At 44.3% G+C, this 16,427-nt stretch overlaps 2 protein-coding genes across 2 annotated transcripts; both read left to right on the top strand.

The window, feature by feature from the left end:
* The first annotated feature begins 388 nt into the window (after nt 1-388).
* LOC123154019 (putative disease resistance RPP13-like protein 3) lies at nt 389-5,591 on the top strand. The gene is made up of 6 exons (XM_044572837.1): nt 389-575; nt 1,065-3,878; nt 3,992-4,164; nt 4,520-4,610; nt 4,743-4,952; nt 5,022-5,591. Exons 1-2 carry the CDS (start codon nt 460-462, stop codon nt 3,865-3,867), a joined length of 2,919 nt encoding a protein of 972 aa, XP_044428772.1. The 5' UTR covers nt 389-459; the 3' UTR covers nt 3,868-3,878; nt 3,992-4,164; nt 4,520-4,610; nt 4,743-4,952; nt 5,022-5,591.
* Nucleotides 5,592-11,614: 6,023 nt separating this feature from the next.
* LOC123152826 (putative disease resistance RPP13-like protein 3) lies at nt 11,615-14,943 on the top strand. The gene is made up of 3 exons (XM_044572252.1): nt 11,615-11,730; nt 11,991-13,527; nt 14,011-14,943. The coding sequence occupies exons 1-3, from the start codon at nt 11,615-11,617 to the stop codon at nt 14,941-14,943; spliced, it is 2,586 nt and encodes an 861-aa protein (XP_044428187.1).
* The last annotated feature ends 1,484 nt before the right edge of the window (nt 14,944-16,427 follow it).

Raw genomic sequence — 16,427 nt, 5'->3', positions numbered from 1 at the left:
TAACATCATACATATCTAGATAAAATAGATGATGTGGCAAGCCATAAATGAAGAAAAAGAAGCATGTGATAATATAGCTAGTTACTACTAGTATGAGTAACATCGCACATATCAAGACAAGATGAGTCTATGGCCTAATAAATGAAGTGTTGCATGTTACTACAAATATGTTACTCCCTACTATAGAGATAGTAACATAGAGTAGTAACATGAGCATGTTACTACTCTGTGTTACTACCCATTATGGCTAGTCTTAGAACTTTAATGTGTGTACTACTACAAGGCTCATTCATTTGTGGAGTAAGGCGATTTGGCTAGTTTACACCTCAGATCTTGGTCGATCAGCTATATAAGGGCCCCCATCTACCTGCGTGAGCTGAAAATCAAGAGTCGCTGCAACTACTTGAGTAAGATAACATGCATTAACAAAAAAACGAGAAAGAGAGGAACCAGCCGGAGATGTCGGCGACCGTGGTGAGCATGGCGAGGTCCATGCTGGTGGGCGCCATCAGTGTGGCCGCCTCTGCCGCCGCGGCCGAGATGAGCCTCCTTATGGGCGTCCGCAAGGACATCTGGTACGTACTATGCACTTACTAACAGTCTTTTTTTTTACATGAATAAAAAATTTATGTGAAGTGAAATTGATGACGATTTCTGTTCAAAAGTACTTGAATAACATGAATAACATACTAATGGTGCAACCGTTGGTTAATGACTGTCCTAGAAAAACAAAATACGTCATATACTTTGGAACGGTCCAAAAAGTAGTTTTGCATGATATGCATGATAGCTTTGTTAGTGAGAATGAGAATGATATCTTTGTTAGTGAGAATGAGATATCCTTATGAATCAAACTGCAACTCACTAGCAAGAAACGAATGGATCTTTGTTTGGATTGTTGTTGTAATTTGCACTTGCTCTTTCTTTCCTGATGGAAACACATGTCAAGCTTTCATGTCCACGGCACAAAAAACTGTTTTCATATATACATGTGACGAAGTTATTCAATTTCATGAGCCATAGAATAGCACAAATAGTTTGCTTTAATAAACCATGGTTTGAAGGTTCATCAAAGACGAGCTAGAGACCATGCACGCATTCCTTTTGTCCACTGAAGCAACGAAGAGCAAGAGCATGGTACTGAAGGTTTGGGCGAAGCAAGTAAGGGACCTTGCTTATGGTATTGAGGATTGTCTAGATGAATTTATGGTACATGTGGCAAGTCAGAGTTTGTCTCGACGATTATTTAAGCTGAAAGACCGTCATCGGATCGCCAAACATATCCGTGATCTCAAAGCAAGAGTTGAAGAAGTGAGCAATAGGAATACACGGTACAACTTGATCACCACTGATGCCTCCAGCAACGTTGAAGAGGTGAATTCTTACATGGAAGATATTCGCAGTCACTCAGCTAGCAATATTGATGAGGCAGAGCTTGTGAGCTTTGTAAATTGTAAAGAGGAGCTGATTAAGATGATGGATGTCAACTCCGGAGATGATCTTTCCAAGGTAATATGCATCGTTGGCATGGGTGGTTTAGGCAAGACTACTCTTGCAAGGAAGGCATATGAATGTAAAGAAGATATTGTGAATAAATTTTCTTGTTGTGCTTGGGTCACTGTCTCACAATCGTTTTCCAAGATAGAGATGCTCAAGGACATGATTAGACAACTCTTGGGTGTCGAGTCAATGAAGAAATGCTTGAAAGAACTCGAAGGGAAGGCAGTGCAAGTAGATGATCTCGGCATGTACCTCAGAGAAGGATTAGAAGATAAGAAGTACTTTATTGTTCTTGATGACTTGTGGACCATAGATGCATGGAAGGGGATAACACATATTGCTGTTCCTTCTAGAAACAATAAAGGTAGCCGGATAATAGTCACAACACGAGATGCTGGCTTGGCTGAGCAGTGCACTTCTGAATCACTTATCTACCACCTTAAGCACCTGGAAACAGATGATGCCACGGATTTGCTACTAAGAAAAAGTAGGAAAACACAAGAAGACATTAAAAATTCTGAGAAAATGAAGACCGTGGTCACCAATATAGTGAAGAAGTGTGGCGGTTTACCGCTGGCTGTACTCACTATAGGAGGCATGCTTACCAGCAAAAAACTAACAGAGTGGGAAAGTATTTATAAGCAGATCCCATCAGAGCTCGAGAGCAACCCTAGCCTCGAAGCATTGAGGAGGATAGTTACTCTGAGTTACAACTACTTGCCATCTCATCTCAAGTCATGCTTTTTGTATTTGAGCATTTTTCCTGAGGATTTTGAAATCAAAAGGAGGCGTATAGTAGAGAGATGGATAGCCGAGGGGTTTGTTAGAGCCAAGGTTGGTGTAAACATTGACGATGTTGGAATAAGTTACTTTAATGAGCTAATCAACCGAAGCATGATTCAACCCTCAAGAGTGAATATGGAAGGAATCATTAAGAGTTGTCGAGTCCATGATATCATGCGTGATGTCATGGTCTCAATCTCTAGAGATGAAAATTTTGTGTTCATTGCAGAGAGTAGTGTAACTACTTCAGTAGAACACAACTTCCGTCATGTAGCATACCATGGTAGCATATGCCAAAACATAGACATGGATTGGAGAAATGTGCGGTCATTAACCGGATTTGGTGAGAGATCCATCGGGCCATCACCTAAAGTTTGTTCACATGACATCAGAATGCTTAGAGTCTTGGATTTAGTGGATACAAAATTTCAAGTTACACAGAGAGATATAGATAACATAGGATTATTGGTCCACTTGAAGTATATGAATATTCGGCTTGATGAAGACTGTGCATATGTTTACAAACTTCCAAGATCCATTGGTAAGCTACGGTACTTGCAAGCTTTGGACATCCGTGACACATATATTACATCACTGCCAACTGAGATAAGTAAACTCCAATGTCTCCGTAGTCTCCATTGCACAAAAGAAGTCTTGTTCAGAGCTCTTGATCCAGTTGAACCAATTGACTGTCTGTATGCAACTTTGTGTGTACCCAAAATGTTCACACCTTTGGTTGATCCTGGTCGGCGTGCTGAAGTCACTGCTGAGCGATGCATGACATGCTCTAGTCGCTGGTCCATGTCGATGGGCGTGAGAGTGCCTAGAGGTATTGGCAACTTAAAAGAGTTACAGATACTGGAGGTTGTGGATATCAAACGCACTTGTAGGAGGGCAATTAAAGAGCTGGGGAAGCTTATGCAGCTAAAAAAACTGAGAGTTGTAGCCAAAGGAGCCACCCTGCAAAAATGTAAAATCTTGTGTGCGGCGATCGAGAAGCTATCTTCCCTGTCATCTCTTGGTGTGGATGCTAGATCACTCAAGTTGCTGGATTATATTTCCACCCCTCCCCCCCTCCTAAGGACCCTGAAGTTGGGTGGACCTCTTGGAGAGGTGCCCGGCTGGTTCAGGAATCTTACGAATTTGGTGAAGATTTACTTTAAGCGGAGCTATATGAAGGAAGGTGGTAATACCATGGAAATATTGGGGGAGCTCCCTAACCTCATGCTCTTTCATCTGGATTCGAATTCTTACGATGGGGATAAGCTCGTGTTCACCACAGGAGCATTCCCAAAGCTAAGGAAACTTGAGGTTTTAGATCTGAATCGATTGAAGGAGGTGATATTCGAGGAGGGCACCTCACCCAACATTGAAAGGATAGAAATTGGTCGTTGCTCGTTGAGATCAGGGATTATTGGCATTGAACACCTTTCAAGACTCAAAGAGATTTCACTGGATCACCATGGTCAAGTGGCGAGGCTTGGTATGCTGCAACGTGAAGTGGACGCACATCCCAACCGTCCCGTTCTGCGACTCAGGTGGGACTGGAGCCACCATGACCTCGATGACATCGTCCAAGGATAAAAGTGCAACAGGTTAGGTAGTTTCCCTTATGTTCATAGTAGTAGCTAGAAAGAGGTCACTTGATGGCACTAATAAACATGCTCTCTTGTGATTGTTTTTGTTGTTGTTGTTGTTGTTGTAGCAGCCAAGACCGTGACAATGGGGACGTCGACGATGATCATTTCTGCGCCTGCAATTATGACGACGAAAATGGCGATGCTAGATGATCAATCGATGTTGCTCGTTTCTTTTCTCAGGTCGATTGCCGCCCCTCCTACTGCTCCTGGTGCTATCTTTCAAGTCTACTGCCGCACACAGGTTGGCGCTTTCGGTGGTCCGTACAGATGTTTTTTTTTTCCGACTTAGGAGCCCACCCGCTCCCAATATTATACTCCCTCCATCTCAAAATATAGTGCGTCCGTGCTTTTCGAGGTCTAACTTTGACCATAAATTTAACCAATGAGACCGACTGCGGCGGTAGAAAAAATTATATAATTGAAAACTTCTTTTGAATACGAATTCACTGGTATAACTTTTGCTCCCGTCGCAGTTAGTCTTGTTGGTTAAATTTATGGTCAAAGTTGAAGCACGGGAATAGAGGAAGCACTATATTTTGGAACGGAGGGAGTAGCATCCACAAAGCTTGTAAAATAACAGGTGTCTCGGCTCACAGGGAGTTAAAGAGAAAAGTAAATAAGGCTCATGGCCATACAGTCTCCAATGGTCTACGACCAACCAGTGCATCCTTACCAGCAACTCCAATGGTCAGTACAGATGGAATTCCGCATTGTTTGTTTCTTTCCATCAGATTTGTTGCAGTGTTAATCTATTGGTTTATCCATTCTTTGTCACATATATAGTCTTGCTATAAGCGCTGTGATATTTGTTACATGTAGCTGGACTGCCAGAGTCTCAAGAACAGAACCTGCAGTATCACTCTGCTGTCACGGAATCTCGCCATTACCAATTAGGCTATGTTATATATGATTCTCTTCCTCAACCTGGAGCGTGGAATGGTCAACATTATTTGGAATTACAAATGGAAGATGCGTCCTCAAATTTGCCTGACGTCTGTTGACTTCTTTTTCCACAAATGATCCTTTCTGGTACGTTGCTCGGTTTGTTGCAATGTCTACAATGTCAGAAACGTTAATGATACATGTGTAATCTTTCAGGCACAAATAATGGGTGCTGGAGCTTGATGTTAAAACTGCAATCTCTGCCACTCAGCCGCCGCCGGTGTTACTCTTGGAGATCAAAAATGCATTCGGATGTGCTACATGGATCGCATACATACTTGCTGGCCCTGATTTCCAGCTTTTCAGTTAGGCCTAGACGAGTCGTATCAGCTTTTCCCAATATCTCGAAGAGAACCCCAATAGAACCATTTAGATTCTCCGACCAGAAACAATAAAACCATCATGGTGAGTGGTTACGCGTCAACGCCAGGTCAATTTATAGTTCTAGTCCACTTGCCATGGAGTTGATCAGTTTGAAGTCGAATCATATTTTCTTCCACTCCAACAGCTTCCAGTCCCAGCAATCCGTCTTCTGTGGTTCCGAGAATCACCGTAGCACGATGGTCATCTGCATATATTCTCTTCTTTTTTCTGCCACTGTATTTGCACTCTGCATCCAAGAGCCTGGCAAACTGAATTTCATGAATTACGCCTGCTTAGGCTGCTCTATCTTCCACATGTAACATCATATGTACCAGATGCCATTAACTTTTTATTTCAATTTTCCATTGGTTTCACTTTGAGAACTGTAAGCTGTAAGAATGAGGTCTTGTTTCAGTATATCAAAGTCCCTAGTTTGCAAATTCACCACTTTGCTCGCCCACAGCTCCGTACACAGGGAGCAGTGACCATGCCTCTGCAAGACCATCTGTCACGATTGTGTTGTGAAAGATGCATCTGCGCAATCAGTTTTTTGACCATGTAGCTGAAGTTAATGATCTTGATGTCAAATTGAACCTATTTTCGTCGGCTCCAACAGAGGAGTACTGTTCACGGACTCACTCATCGCAACATGACAAGATCTCTACCGGTATTCTCCGTTTGTTGCTGCTGTTGTATCTTTTTTCTTCTCTTTCGTGGGGACTGCCACTGTTTTCCCTACTCTGCTTTGCAAGTGAAAGATGTGTATGTGTATGGGCCCGGATGCAAGTACGAGAAAGTTTGGCAAGCTGAATTTCATTCATTCATTTATGCCTGCTATATATAACTGTTGTATCTTCCACATACTGTACTGAAATGGTGCAAGGTGAAGCTGAGAGGGATCTCGACATTTCTCCGCTGCGAATGGAAGAGGAATGCATTAATCCTGGGTCTTCGGTGTAATGGAGGGGAGTAGCAAGCTGCACTGGTACTCAGAAGGAGTTTACAAGTTGCAACTGGTGGCCTAGATGAGAAAACGATTCTTGAGGAACACCATGGAACGGAATGGCTGCTCAATCTGATGTGAACACCTGCCATTTGGAATGCAGGCTTACTTTGTTTTCTACTAGTACTCTGTTTTTCCAGAGATGTTCAGTTCCTCTCTGCCACTATGCTTGTGCTTATTTGTAATCAAAGAATTAGGATTGCATATGTTGTTATCCACATCCGCAAATTTTAGAACCTATTCAAATTCTTTCCACTCCGGAAATGCAGCGAACGGGCAGTGTGGAGCGGAGCCATCCTGTAGTAGAAAATCAACATGATGAGAATACAGACTTCCTTTGTTTCTAGCACTCTGTTTCTTGAACATGATTAATTGCTCTCAATTTCTTGCTGCCACTATGTCCATGCTTGTTTGTAAATGAAGAATCATGATTGCATCTGCTTTCATCCATTTTCCACAAAATTTGAGTTGATGAAATAATGTGCCTGCTATATATTTGAAACGAGGCAAAAGACTTCCATTTTCATTGATTAAGAAGATAGTGAGAGTTGCCCGGTTAATTGAGGAAAACCGGGCTAAAACCAATACAACTCAACCCGTACAAGATGGGTACCACCGGTCAATCTGGCCACATGCCAACAGATGGCCACACGCGCGAACAACCAACAGCTCCGACTTTGAAGACGAGCATCGCAAGGAAAATATGCAGGACTTGCGCTGACCACGCCCTCCGTGAATGACCACCGAGTGTCTGTCATCGTCACCACCTGCACTCAATCCACCGCAGCTCCGACTTCAAAAACAACTCAGTGACCAACGGAAGAGCACCTCAGACACGCCGGGAAGATCCGACTACTGAAGCCCGAGCCGCGACCCAAGCTCCTCTCGACGTCATCATCGTTACCAAACAGAAATCGGCGCCCCCGAAAAGGCCGCCTCAGCAAACCACGCAGCGATGATGCCGCCTCCCATGCAGCGAAGATGCCGCCATCCACTGGTCTCCAGGTTGTGGCCGGCTTCGAGACGATGCCCCCAAGGAGGAAGAAGACGTGAGGCGCCTTCATTGCCCGATCCCACGGATCTGAGGTTTCCCTCCGAAGCCAAGATCGTGGGAAGAGGGGAGGAGCACCCCACAACAGCGACGCTTTCAAGAAAGAGCGTGATGCCCGCGGACGTCGTCGTCGCCGGATCCGGTGAGGCCGGAAATAGGATTTCTCCCGGAGATACTCAACCACCACCCGCCCGAACCTGCACAGCCAACAATCACCAGCCTTCCCGCTGAGGCCGACCCCGAACTGGCCATGGGATCCCACGACCCACCACATCCAGACGCACACCACCTCCCAGCCGAAGCCGCTGCCACCGAATCCAGGGCCGCCGCCCCAGCACCCTCCACCACGCTGCCAGCCGCGCGGGGCTAGCAATCCGACCAGATCTGCAGCACCAAAGTGCCTGCTATATATGCCATTGAAGTTGCGACCTCTCATCGGTTTCGCTTTGCCAATTATAGTTCGTCAGCAAAAGGCCATGCAGCGGCGTACAAAACTTAGTTTGGGAGCCCCATATTTCCCCATTTGAACTGTCAATAGTTTAACGAGCCTGCAGGCTGAATTGAGCAATCAACAGACTGACTGAGATAAAGAACAGGGCAGAACACCGACAACGTCATCGACGAACACAGGCTTGCACCCACCATGGATCAAGAGGGCATGCCACCCCACACATCGCTTATCCACCTTCGAGATACACGGGTAGATAGAAATTTTGATGAGGTGCCGTAAAATTAAATGAATAAATGGAAAGTTGAGTATCATGTTATGATATCATATTATAATAAATTTTATGCTACTATGTATCATGCATGACAATAAATGAGACCATCTATAATACTATTTTATCATACTATGCACTGTAGATGTATTATCATACACTAGTATCATATAATATATGATACTCCCACTACGACCAACCTTGTCCTCTTTTGCGAAGATGAGATGCCGGTTCCAGTTGGCTCCTCTCATCGGTTGTATTTAACACGAAGGCAAGAACACGTGTGAGAGAAAATGCTAAATTATGCCATCCTTATCCTAATGGCATTTCCTTTCCTAATATTTCAGTTACGCTTTGATAAATTGACTTTTGCTAAGACCTAGCTTCACGTGTATATGGTAGAATACGATCCCTAGGGCATTTCTAACCGATCCCCAATAATCGGCTAGAGGAGTAAAATCCTGGTTTTTCTCTTGAAGCCGGGACCTAGCCGATCCCAAATCAGCGTTATTGGAGTAAAAATTATACTTAGCCGCTGCTCATCTCCCTATACTTACTCCACCGCTTGGTGGCCAAGTAAAAACTCTTCATTGCGCCTCCTCTTCATCTCCGCCTTCCCCCGCCCTGCTGCCGGCGACTGCCGCCGCCGTTTCCCGCCGCCCCCTCTCCTACCAATGGCCGGACGTGGTGGCCGGAGGTCACCGCCACCGATCAGCAGCGCGGATCTACACCACTGCACCCTCGGTTCGGCTTCAAGTGGCACGTCCTCAAGCCGCCGCCGCACAGTCGATGTGCCGCCCCCCGCCCCGGTTCGCCAACTTCCCGGACCTCCCTCCGCCGCGGGAACCGCAGAGGAAATATCTCGGCGTCTGGCAACGCGCGTGGGGGACTTGAGTGGCGGGGATCACCGAATGGGATACCCACACAAAAGAAGTGGATCGGGTCGTTCCACACGGTGGAGCTCGCAGCACTCGAATACCGGTGGCAAAACCAGTTCCATGGCTCCGCCGTGAGGCTCAACTTCCATGGTTGCGCCGGGTGTGGTGAGTTCGGCGATGGCTCAGGAGGACCGAGAGGCTAGGGAATGCCTCGCGGCGAAGGCCACCGACGAGGCGTAGATGGCGGACCTCCGCCGCCAGCACCCCGACCTCGTGGAGGTGGAGCAAGTGACATTCGCTGACAATGGCGGGGAGGCCATTGTCATCTCCGACTATGAGGTGCAAGGCGGCGATGACGAGGACTAGGACGAGGAGTTCGACGCATAGGAGAGGCCGCGTATCTTCCCTGACAATGACGACGACGGCACCGGACAGGACCCAATGGGCGATGGCACGTCGAGGCAAGATTGGCTCGACCTCTACCATGGCTGGATTTAAGTTTAGTGTATGTTTAAATTTATGTATAAATTTCGGTTGTCAAGACTAGGTTGAAGCTATGTTAAAACTAGGTTGAACTTGTGTTTAAATTTATGCAAATTTCGGTTGAAGCTATGTTGAAACTAGGTTGAATTTATGCAAATTTCGGTTGAAACTAGATTGAATTTATGCAAATTTATTTTACTCCGTAAATATACTCTACTAAGGGTTTACTCCGCCGGATTCTCCGCCATTTTTAGGGGATCGGTTAGAAATGCCCTTAGCTAGCTAGCCTGTGTTAGTTTTAAGCTAGTGTGAAATGGTCAGATTCAAGTTTCTATAGCTACCGGTACAATATAATTAAGCACGCATCGTTTGCTACCTGCCGCTTGCTTACGATATAGGTAGTGACATACGGCCAATTATTTATCTGGGTACTGACTATTGAGAGCTGCATTTGAACAGCCAGAATGTGAAAGAAGGACTTGACTTGATTCGTGGTGTGGCCCATTGGAGTAACTAACATTACAAATCACCTAAGGGTGTGTTTGGTAGCATGTATGGACCTAGCCTAGTTGTTCTCATCTCATACATGCTGAGTATAGACATGCTGAGTCCATACAGTTGCTGTTGTTTGGCAGTGATGTATGCGCTGAGACATGCTGAGCTGAGATTTTGTTTGGCAGCCCGCATGTGTTTAGACATGCTGAACAATTTTGAATTCTGAATTTTTTTTGAATGATGAGCAAAATCGAAAAAATGTCAACACAAATTTAAACATATTTTGAAATTTTAAATAAAATTTGATATTCTAAACTTTTTTGGAAAATTAAAATTATTTTTGAAATTATTTTTTTAATTTGAACATATTTGAAATTATGAGTTTTTTTGAAAATTTAAACAAAATTTGAATATTTTATAAAAAATTAAAATTATTTTTTTTCAAAATTCAAACAAATTTTGATTTCCTTTTGAAATTCCGAACATTTATGATTCTTTAGAAAAATTGAAATTTCAAATATTTATTGTAAAATCAAACAAAATTTGAAATTATAATTTTTTTAAAAAAAATTAAACACTTTTGAAATTCAATTTTTCTGAAATTCTAAAGTTTTTCGAAAATTTAAACAAATTTTGAAATTCTGATTCTTTTTTGAAAAAATAAACATATCTGGGCGTGGTCTGGGCGGTGGGGACGAGTGTCAGGGCCAGCATAGCTGCCTCCATGCGTGCATGAGATGAGCATGGCTAAGGGCACTTTTATGCATCAGACGAGCATAGCTCAGGTGAGCCCATGCTCCCTACCAAACAAGCAAAAGTGGATCGGATTGGGAACTTTTGCCCTCATACACCCTCCATGCACCCTACCAAACACACCCTAACAGGCTTCTGTGAAATGGACGAGATTGATCCAATTCCGCTTGTGTACAAACCGCGCGTCCTTGGCCGCTACCTACGGCCTTGTTTTCAACAACCCGAATACGTACTAGCTAGGAAATTAACTTGTGCTTAATTATTTGGTTAGTTGCGTTTCAACAACCCGAATACAAAAGGACAGCTAGGCTAATCATCAACGGAGTAAGATTTAAGAACTCAGACGATAGTAGAAGGGTCGGTGGATGGCCCTTGCGAAAGTGGCCACGCCGCATCCCTTCAGTAGCCAATCCTTTTTCTCAACGATGCAGTTCGCTTGGACCATGGCACAAGGTGTGACGTTCCGAGCGGTGGAGGACAACCTGTTTGTTGTTCCAGTTTTCTGCCTTGGCGATTGGCAGAAGCTCATGGAAGAAGGGCCGTGGCTGTTCCGCAACCATGGCGTGTAAAGAAGCCTTACGACGGGATGGCTAACCCGCGATCTGTGGTTCTGAACCAGATTCACGTCTGGTCGCAGATTCATAAGATCCCGGAACTGTTCATGGGAGGTAGTGCTCTGGCATCTTCTAATTTGGCCGGCCAATTTGTCGCTGGCAAGATGGCTGTATTGCAACAACAGGCCGGACGATAAGACAAACACGGGTGGGTGATAAACAACATTACCTCTTTTGTTTGATGAATAACCGTGACGAGAGAAAGGAAGAACCACTGGGGTCTCGCAACAAGAGCTCTTAAAACTTCCCTTGTTTCTGGGAGGACATATAGCACTGCAACCTTTGCTTTTCTAGGTGCACCGTGTCCTTATTCCACAGCTCACACACAGCTACCGACTGTGAGATTGATCAACTGTTGTGAGAGGATCATATTGAAATCAGCTGGAGATAATGGCGGAGACGGTGCTGAGCATGGCGAGGTCCATGCTGGGTGGCGCCATTAGCAAGGCCGCCTCTGCAGCTGCCGAGGAGATGAGCCTCCTCATGGGTGTGCGCAAGGATATCTGGTATGTTAGTGCACATCCTGCAGCCTCTTGCATCCTTATTTTCTGTTAAGTCCATCTTGTGTTGGACAGTTGGATATACTAATGCTTGAAACAGATAAAATTGTTTTACTCAATTCTTATAAATAGAACAACACCTGGTATTCATGGTAGGCTTGAAAATCTCTTCATAGAGGTGCATATTTCTTTTTCATATATGCCGTAGGCTGCAGGAATGACACCACATGTGTTGTAATTAAGTTTTTCAAACTGATGACTGCCAGGTTCATCAAAGACGAGCTAGCGACGATGCAGGCTTTCCTGGAGGCCGCTGAAGCAATGAAGGAGAAAGACATGCTACTCAAGGTGTGGGCAGAGCAAGTGAGAGACCTGTCTTACAATATTGAGGATTGCCTTGGTGAATTCATGGTGCATGTGGCAAGTCAAAGCTTGTCGCGGAAGCTGATGAAACTCAAAGATCGCCATCGAATCGCCATACAAATCCGTGATCTCAAATCAAGAGTTGAAGAGGTGAGCAGCAGAAACACACGCTACAACCTAATCAAGACAGAGTCTTCGAGGACCATTGACCAGGCAGATTCCTATATGGAAGATGTGCGCAATCACTCGGCTAGCAACCTTGATGAAGCAGAACTTGTGGGCTTTTCAAAACCTAAGAGTGAGTTGATTAAGTTGATGGATGTCAACAATACTCAAGATGATCTTGCCAAAGTGATATGTGTCGTCGGCATGGGTGGTCTAGGCAAGACGACTCTTGCAAGGAAGATATATGAAAGTAAGGAAGATATTGTGAAGAGATTTGATTGTTGTGCTTGGATTACAGTCTCACAATCATTTTTCAAGATGGACATGCTGAAGGATATGATCAAACAACTTTTAGGTGGTGAATCATTGAAGAAATGCTTGAGTGAACTTGGAGGAAAGGCTCTGCGAGTAGAGGACCTTGCCAAGTTCCTCGTAGAAGAGCTAAAGGATCAGAGGTATTTTGTTGTTCTTGATGACTTGTGGACCATAGATGCATGGAGTTGGATCAAATATATTGTCTTTCCTAGTAGTAACAAGAAAGGAAGCCGGATAGTAGTAACAACACGAGATCTTGGTGTCGCTAACCAGATTACTCTTGAGTCCCTCATCTACCATCTTGAACCCCTGGAATTAGTTGATGCCACAAATCTTTTACTAAGAAAGAGTAGGAAAACACATGAAGACATGAAAAAGGTTGAAAACTTCAAGGACATACTTGAACGACTAGTTAAGAAGTGTGGTCATTTACCGCTAGCTCTTCTCACAATAGGCGGCATACTTGCAACTAGAAAGATAGCAGAGTGGGGACTAGTTTATAACCAACTTCCCTCAGAGCTTGAGACCAACATTAGCCTTCAAGCAATGAGGCGAATTGTTACTCTCAGTTACAACCACTTGCCATCTCATCTTAAGTCATGCTTTTTATACTTAAGCATCTTTCCTGAGGATTTTGAAATAAAAAGGAGTCTGGTAGAGAGATGGATAGCCGAAGAGTTTGTTAGAGCCAAGGATGGAATGCACATTCAGGATGTCGGTATAAGTTACTTCATCGAGCTAATCAACCGTAGCATGATTCAACCCTCAAAGTTGAACATAGAAGGGAGCATTAAAAGTTGTCGAGTCCATGATATCATGCGTGATGTCATGATTTCAATTGCCAAAGAAGAAAATTTTGTATGCTTGGCGGGAGATGATGTAACTAGTGCCGAGGACAGTTTTCGGCATGTAGCATACCAAGGTAGCAAGTGCCAAAATATAGGCATAGATTGGAGCCATGTTCGGTCAATAACTGTATTTGGTGACAGACCCATGGAGCTATCATCTTCACTTTGTTCACCTGGCTTGAAGATGCTTAGAGTCTTGGATCTAGAGGATGCACATTCTAGAACAACACAAAAAGACATCAATAATATAGGTTTGTTGCGGAACTTGAAATATGTGAATGTTGTGCATGCTCAAGAATGTACAAATATTTATAAGCTTCCAAGATCCATAGGAAAACTGCTCTTCTTGCAGACATTGGATATAAGAGATAGTCATATATCAACCCTACCAAATGAGATTAGTAAACTTCACTGCCTCCTTAGCCTCCGGTGTACAAGAAAAAAATACTACTCTTATTTTGATCGAGATAGCCCAGAAGAATGTTTGATGAACACATTGTGTTTGCCCATGACATTCACACCTTTTGTTGATCCTGATGAGAGCGCCAAAAAAACAGCTGAGCTACACATGGCCTGTTCTAGCTCTTGGTCAAAGTCAAATGGTGTGAGGATCCCGAAAGGATTCAGCAACCTTAAAGTGCTACATGTACTAGAGGTTGTGGATGTCAAAAGAACCAGCAGCAAGGCAATTAAAGAGTTGGGAGACCTTATGCGGCTAAGTAAACTACGATTGGTAACGGCTGGTGCGACCCAGCAGAAGTGCAAGATACTCTGTGAGGCGATCGAGAAACTATCTGCCCTCCTCTCCCTTCGTGTGGAAGCTGGTAACTGGATTAGCTCGTTTGGAAAACTTGATTGGCTGCATTTTGTTTCCTCTCCTCCCCCACACATGAAGAGCCTCAAGCTGAATGGATTTCTTGGAGAGATGCCAGACTGGATTGGGAGTTTGATGCATTTGGTGAGCATTCACCTAGAGGCGAGCAAACTAAAGGGAGGTAAAACCATGGAATTACTTGGGACACTGCCTAACCTGATGCTACTTGGTTTTCATCGGTATGCTTTTGCTGGAGAGAAGCTAGTCTTCGCAGAGGGAGCATTCCAGAATCTCAGAAAACTTGATTTTGATCGGAGTATGGAACTAAAAGAGGTTAGATTTGAGGAGGGCACCTCGCCCCGCATAGAAAAGATACAATTCCGGGTTTGCAGGTTGGAGTCAGGGATCATTGGTGTCAAGCACCTTCCAAAGCTCAACGAGATTGCAATTGGTTACTTAGGTGAAGTGGCAAAGCTTGGTGCCCTGCATGGTGAGGTGAACGCACACCCCAATCATCCAGTTCTGCTACTCGAGTGTCACTGGAGCCACCACGACCTGGGTGACGTCGTCCATAGGTCAACTACTTCAGTACAATCAGGCGGAGCGATGGAGGGGGAGGAATCATCTCTCCATCCAGACTTTGCAGTGGCGGGAGAGTGCTCCTCCTCACAGGCGGTGGCGGTGACGCCGGAGGGTGGCAGGTCAGATAGCTAATTTCTCTTTCGTTCAGTATTACTAGTAGCTAGCTACTCCCTCTGTTCCATAATATAAGAATGTTTTTGACACTAGTGTAGTGTTAAAAACGTTCTTATATTTTGGGACAGAGGGAGTAGTTATCAACATAATAGAATTGAACATGCCCATGCTCTCCCGTTGTTGTTCTACCAGCCAAGATGTCGATGATGAGTTCTGCTACTGCAGTTCAGACGATGACGATGGAGATGCTTGATGATCGATCGATGCTGATTGTTTCTTTGTTCAGCTCCGTTATTGTTGCCGCTCCTATTGCTCTCTTTATCTTTCCTGTGCTGCTTTTCAAAGTCTCAGCACAGGTCGATGCCTTCACCGGTACAGATCCAATATCCAACTGTGTTTCTTTCAATCTGACTTCTTGCGGTGCTAGCTCATTGTTTTTGTTGGGTTATCAGTTATCTGACATCGTCTTGCTACCTTGTAGGCTCTGTTATATATGCCCCCATTTCTCTTGGAAACCAGGAACTTGACGTTCACTCTGCTTTTGTGGAATCTCCTCTCCTTCTCAACGTTGCAAGACGGGTCCTCAAATTGGCCTGATGTTTGCTCATTGTTTTGGCGCAAATGAACCTTTCTGGTATTTGCTCCTTCTCTTGTCAGAAAGTTGCTGATGTGTGTGAAGTCCAGTGAGGATAATAATACATGTATAATATTTCAGGCACAGATATTTGTTGCACCGTGCTCCATATTCGACCCGCTCTCATGGAATCTCGCCATCACTACTTAGGCTCTGTCATACATATCCCTCTTTCTCAACCTGGGTCAAGCTGGACGTACGATGGCCACGCAACTTGTGGAGCACAATCTACAAATGCTGGAAGTTCGCTCCTTAAGCTCTCATGTGTGGTCAGCTTTCTGATTAGGTTTGCTGCTGATGTGCTGCAAAGCGACGCTGAGATGCACCCCCATGCCTTGGTGAAGTAGCAAAGCTACAACCTTGTCTCCGGATCTCTGATCGAGCCTGCAAGATGACAATTGATTCTTCTAACTTGCCATGGAATGGAATCAGGATTATCAACTTGATGCACAGACGTGCAGCCTTGCTGTTCAGCTGTTCTGCGGTGGCGGACTCCAAGTCTCCAACTGTCGTTTTACCCTTTTCTGTTCTCTGACACAACAATCTTGTTCTTTAATCTGTACTTAAATGAAAAGGCAGAGCACCTTCTATTGCCCATCAATGAATATCGTTGTTTTGCTTTGTTTACTAGTACTGTGAGCTTTCTGTTTCTTCAAAACATGATAATTGGTTGGGCTTGATGATAATCCGTGTTTTTCTGTTGATCTCAAATAAGTACTATTTTCCTGAACCCCAACAGAGTAGTGGTCGGATACTCATTCATGGCACCATGATAAGATCTCTAGTGGGTATTCTCTGTTTGTCGCTACCATATCAATTTTTTCTTTTGTTTTTGCTGGGAGTGCCACTGTATGTGTACTCTGATTTG

This window comes from Triticum aestivum, chromosome 7A (genome assembly GCF_018294505.1).
Source record: "Triticum aestivum cultivar Chinese Spring chromosome 7A, IWGSC CS RefSeq v2.1, whole genome shotgun sequence".
NCBI lineage: Eukaryota > Viridiplantae > Streptophyta > Magnoliopsida > Poales > Poaceae > Triticum > Triticum aestivum.
The sequence above is the reverse complement of the archived record's forward strand: the minus strand, read 5'-3'. Positions and strand labels throughout refer to the sequence as shown.

Coding starts and splice junctions, on each gene's coding strand:
- LOC123154019 (XM_044572837.1), top strand. CDS start 460: ATGTCGGCGACCGTGGTGAGCATGGCGAGGTCCATGCTGGTGGGCGCC. Junction 576..1,064: donor GGCGTCCGCAAGGACATCTG/GTACGTACTATG, acceptor CATGGTTTGAAG/GTTCATCAAAGACGAGCTAG.
- LOC123152826 (XM_044572252.1), top strand. CDS start 11,615: ATGGCGGAGACGGTGCTGAGCATGGCGAGGTCCATGCTGGGTGGCGCC. Junction 11,731..11,990: donor GGTGTGCGCAAGGATATCTG/GTATGTTAGTGC, acceptor GATGACTGCCAG/GTTCATCAAAGACGAGCTAG. Junction 13,528..14,010: donor TAGGCATAGATTGGAGCCAT/GTTCGGTCAATA, acceptor TCTTGGTCAAAG/TCAAATGGTGTGAGGATCCC.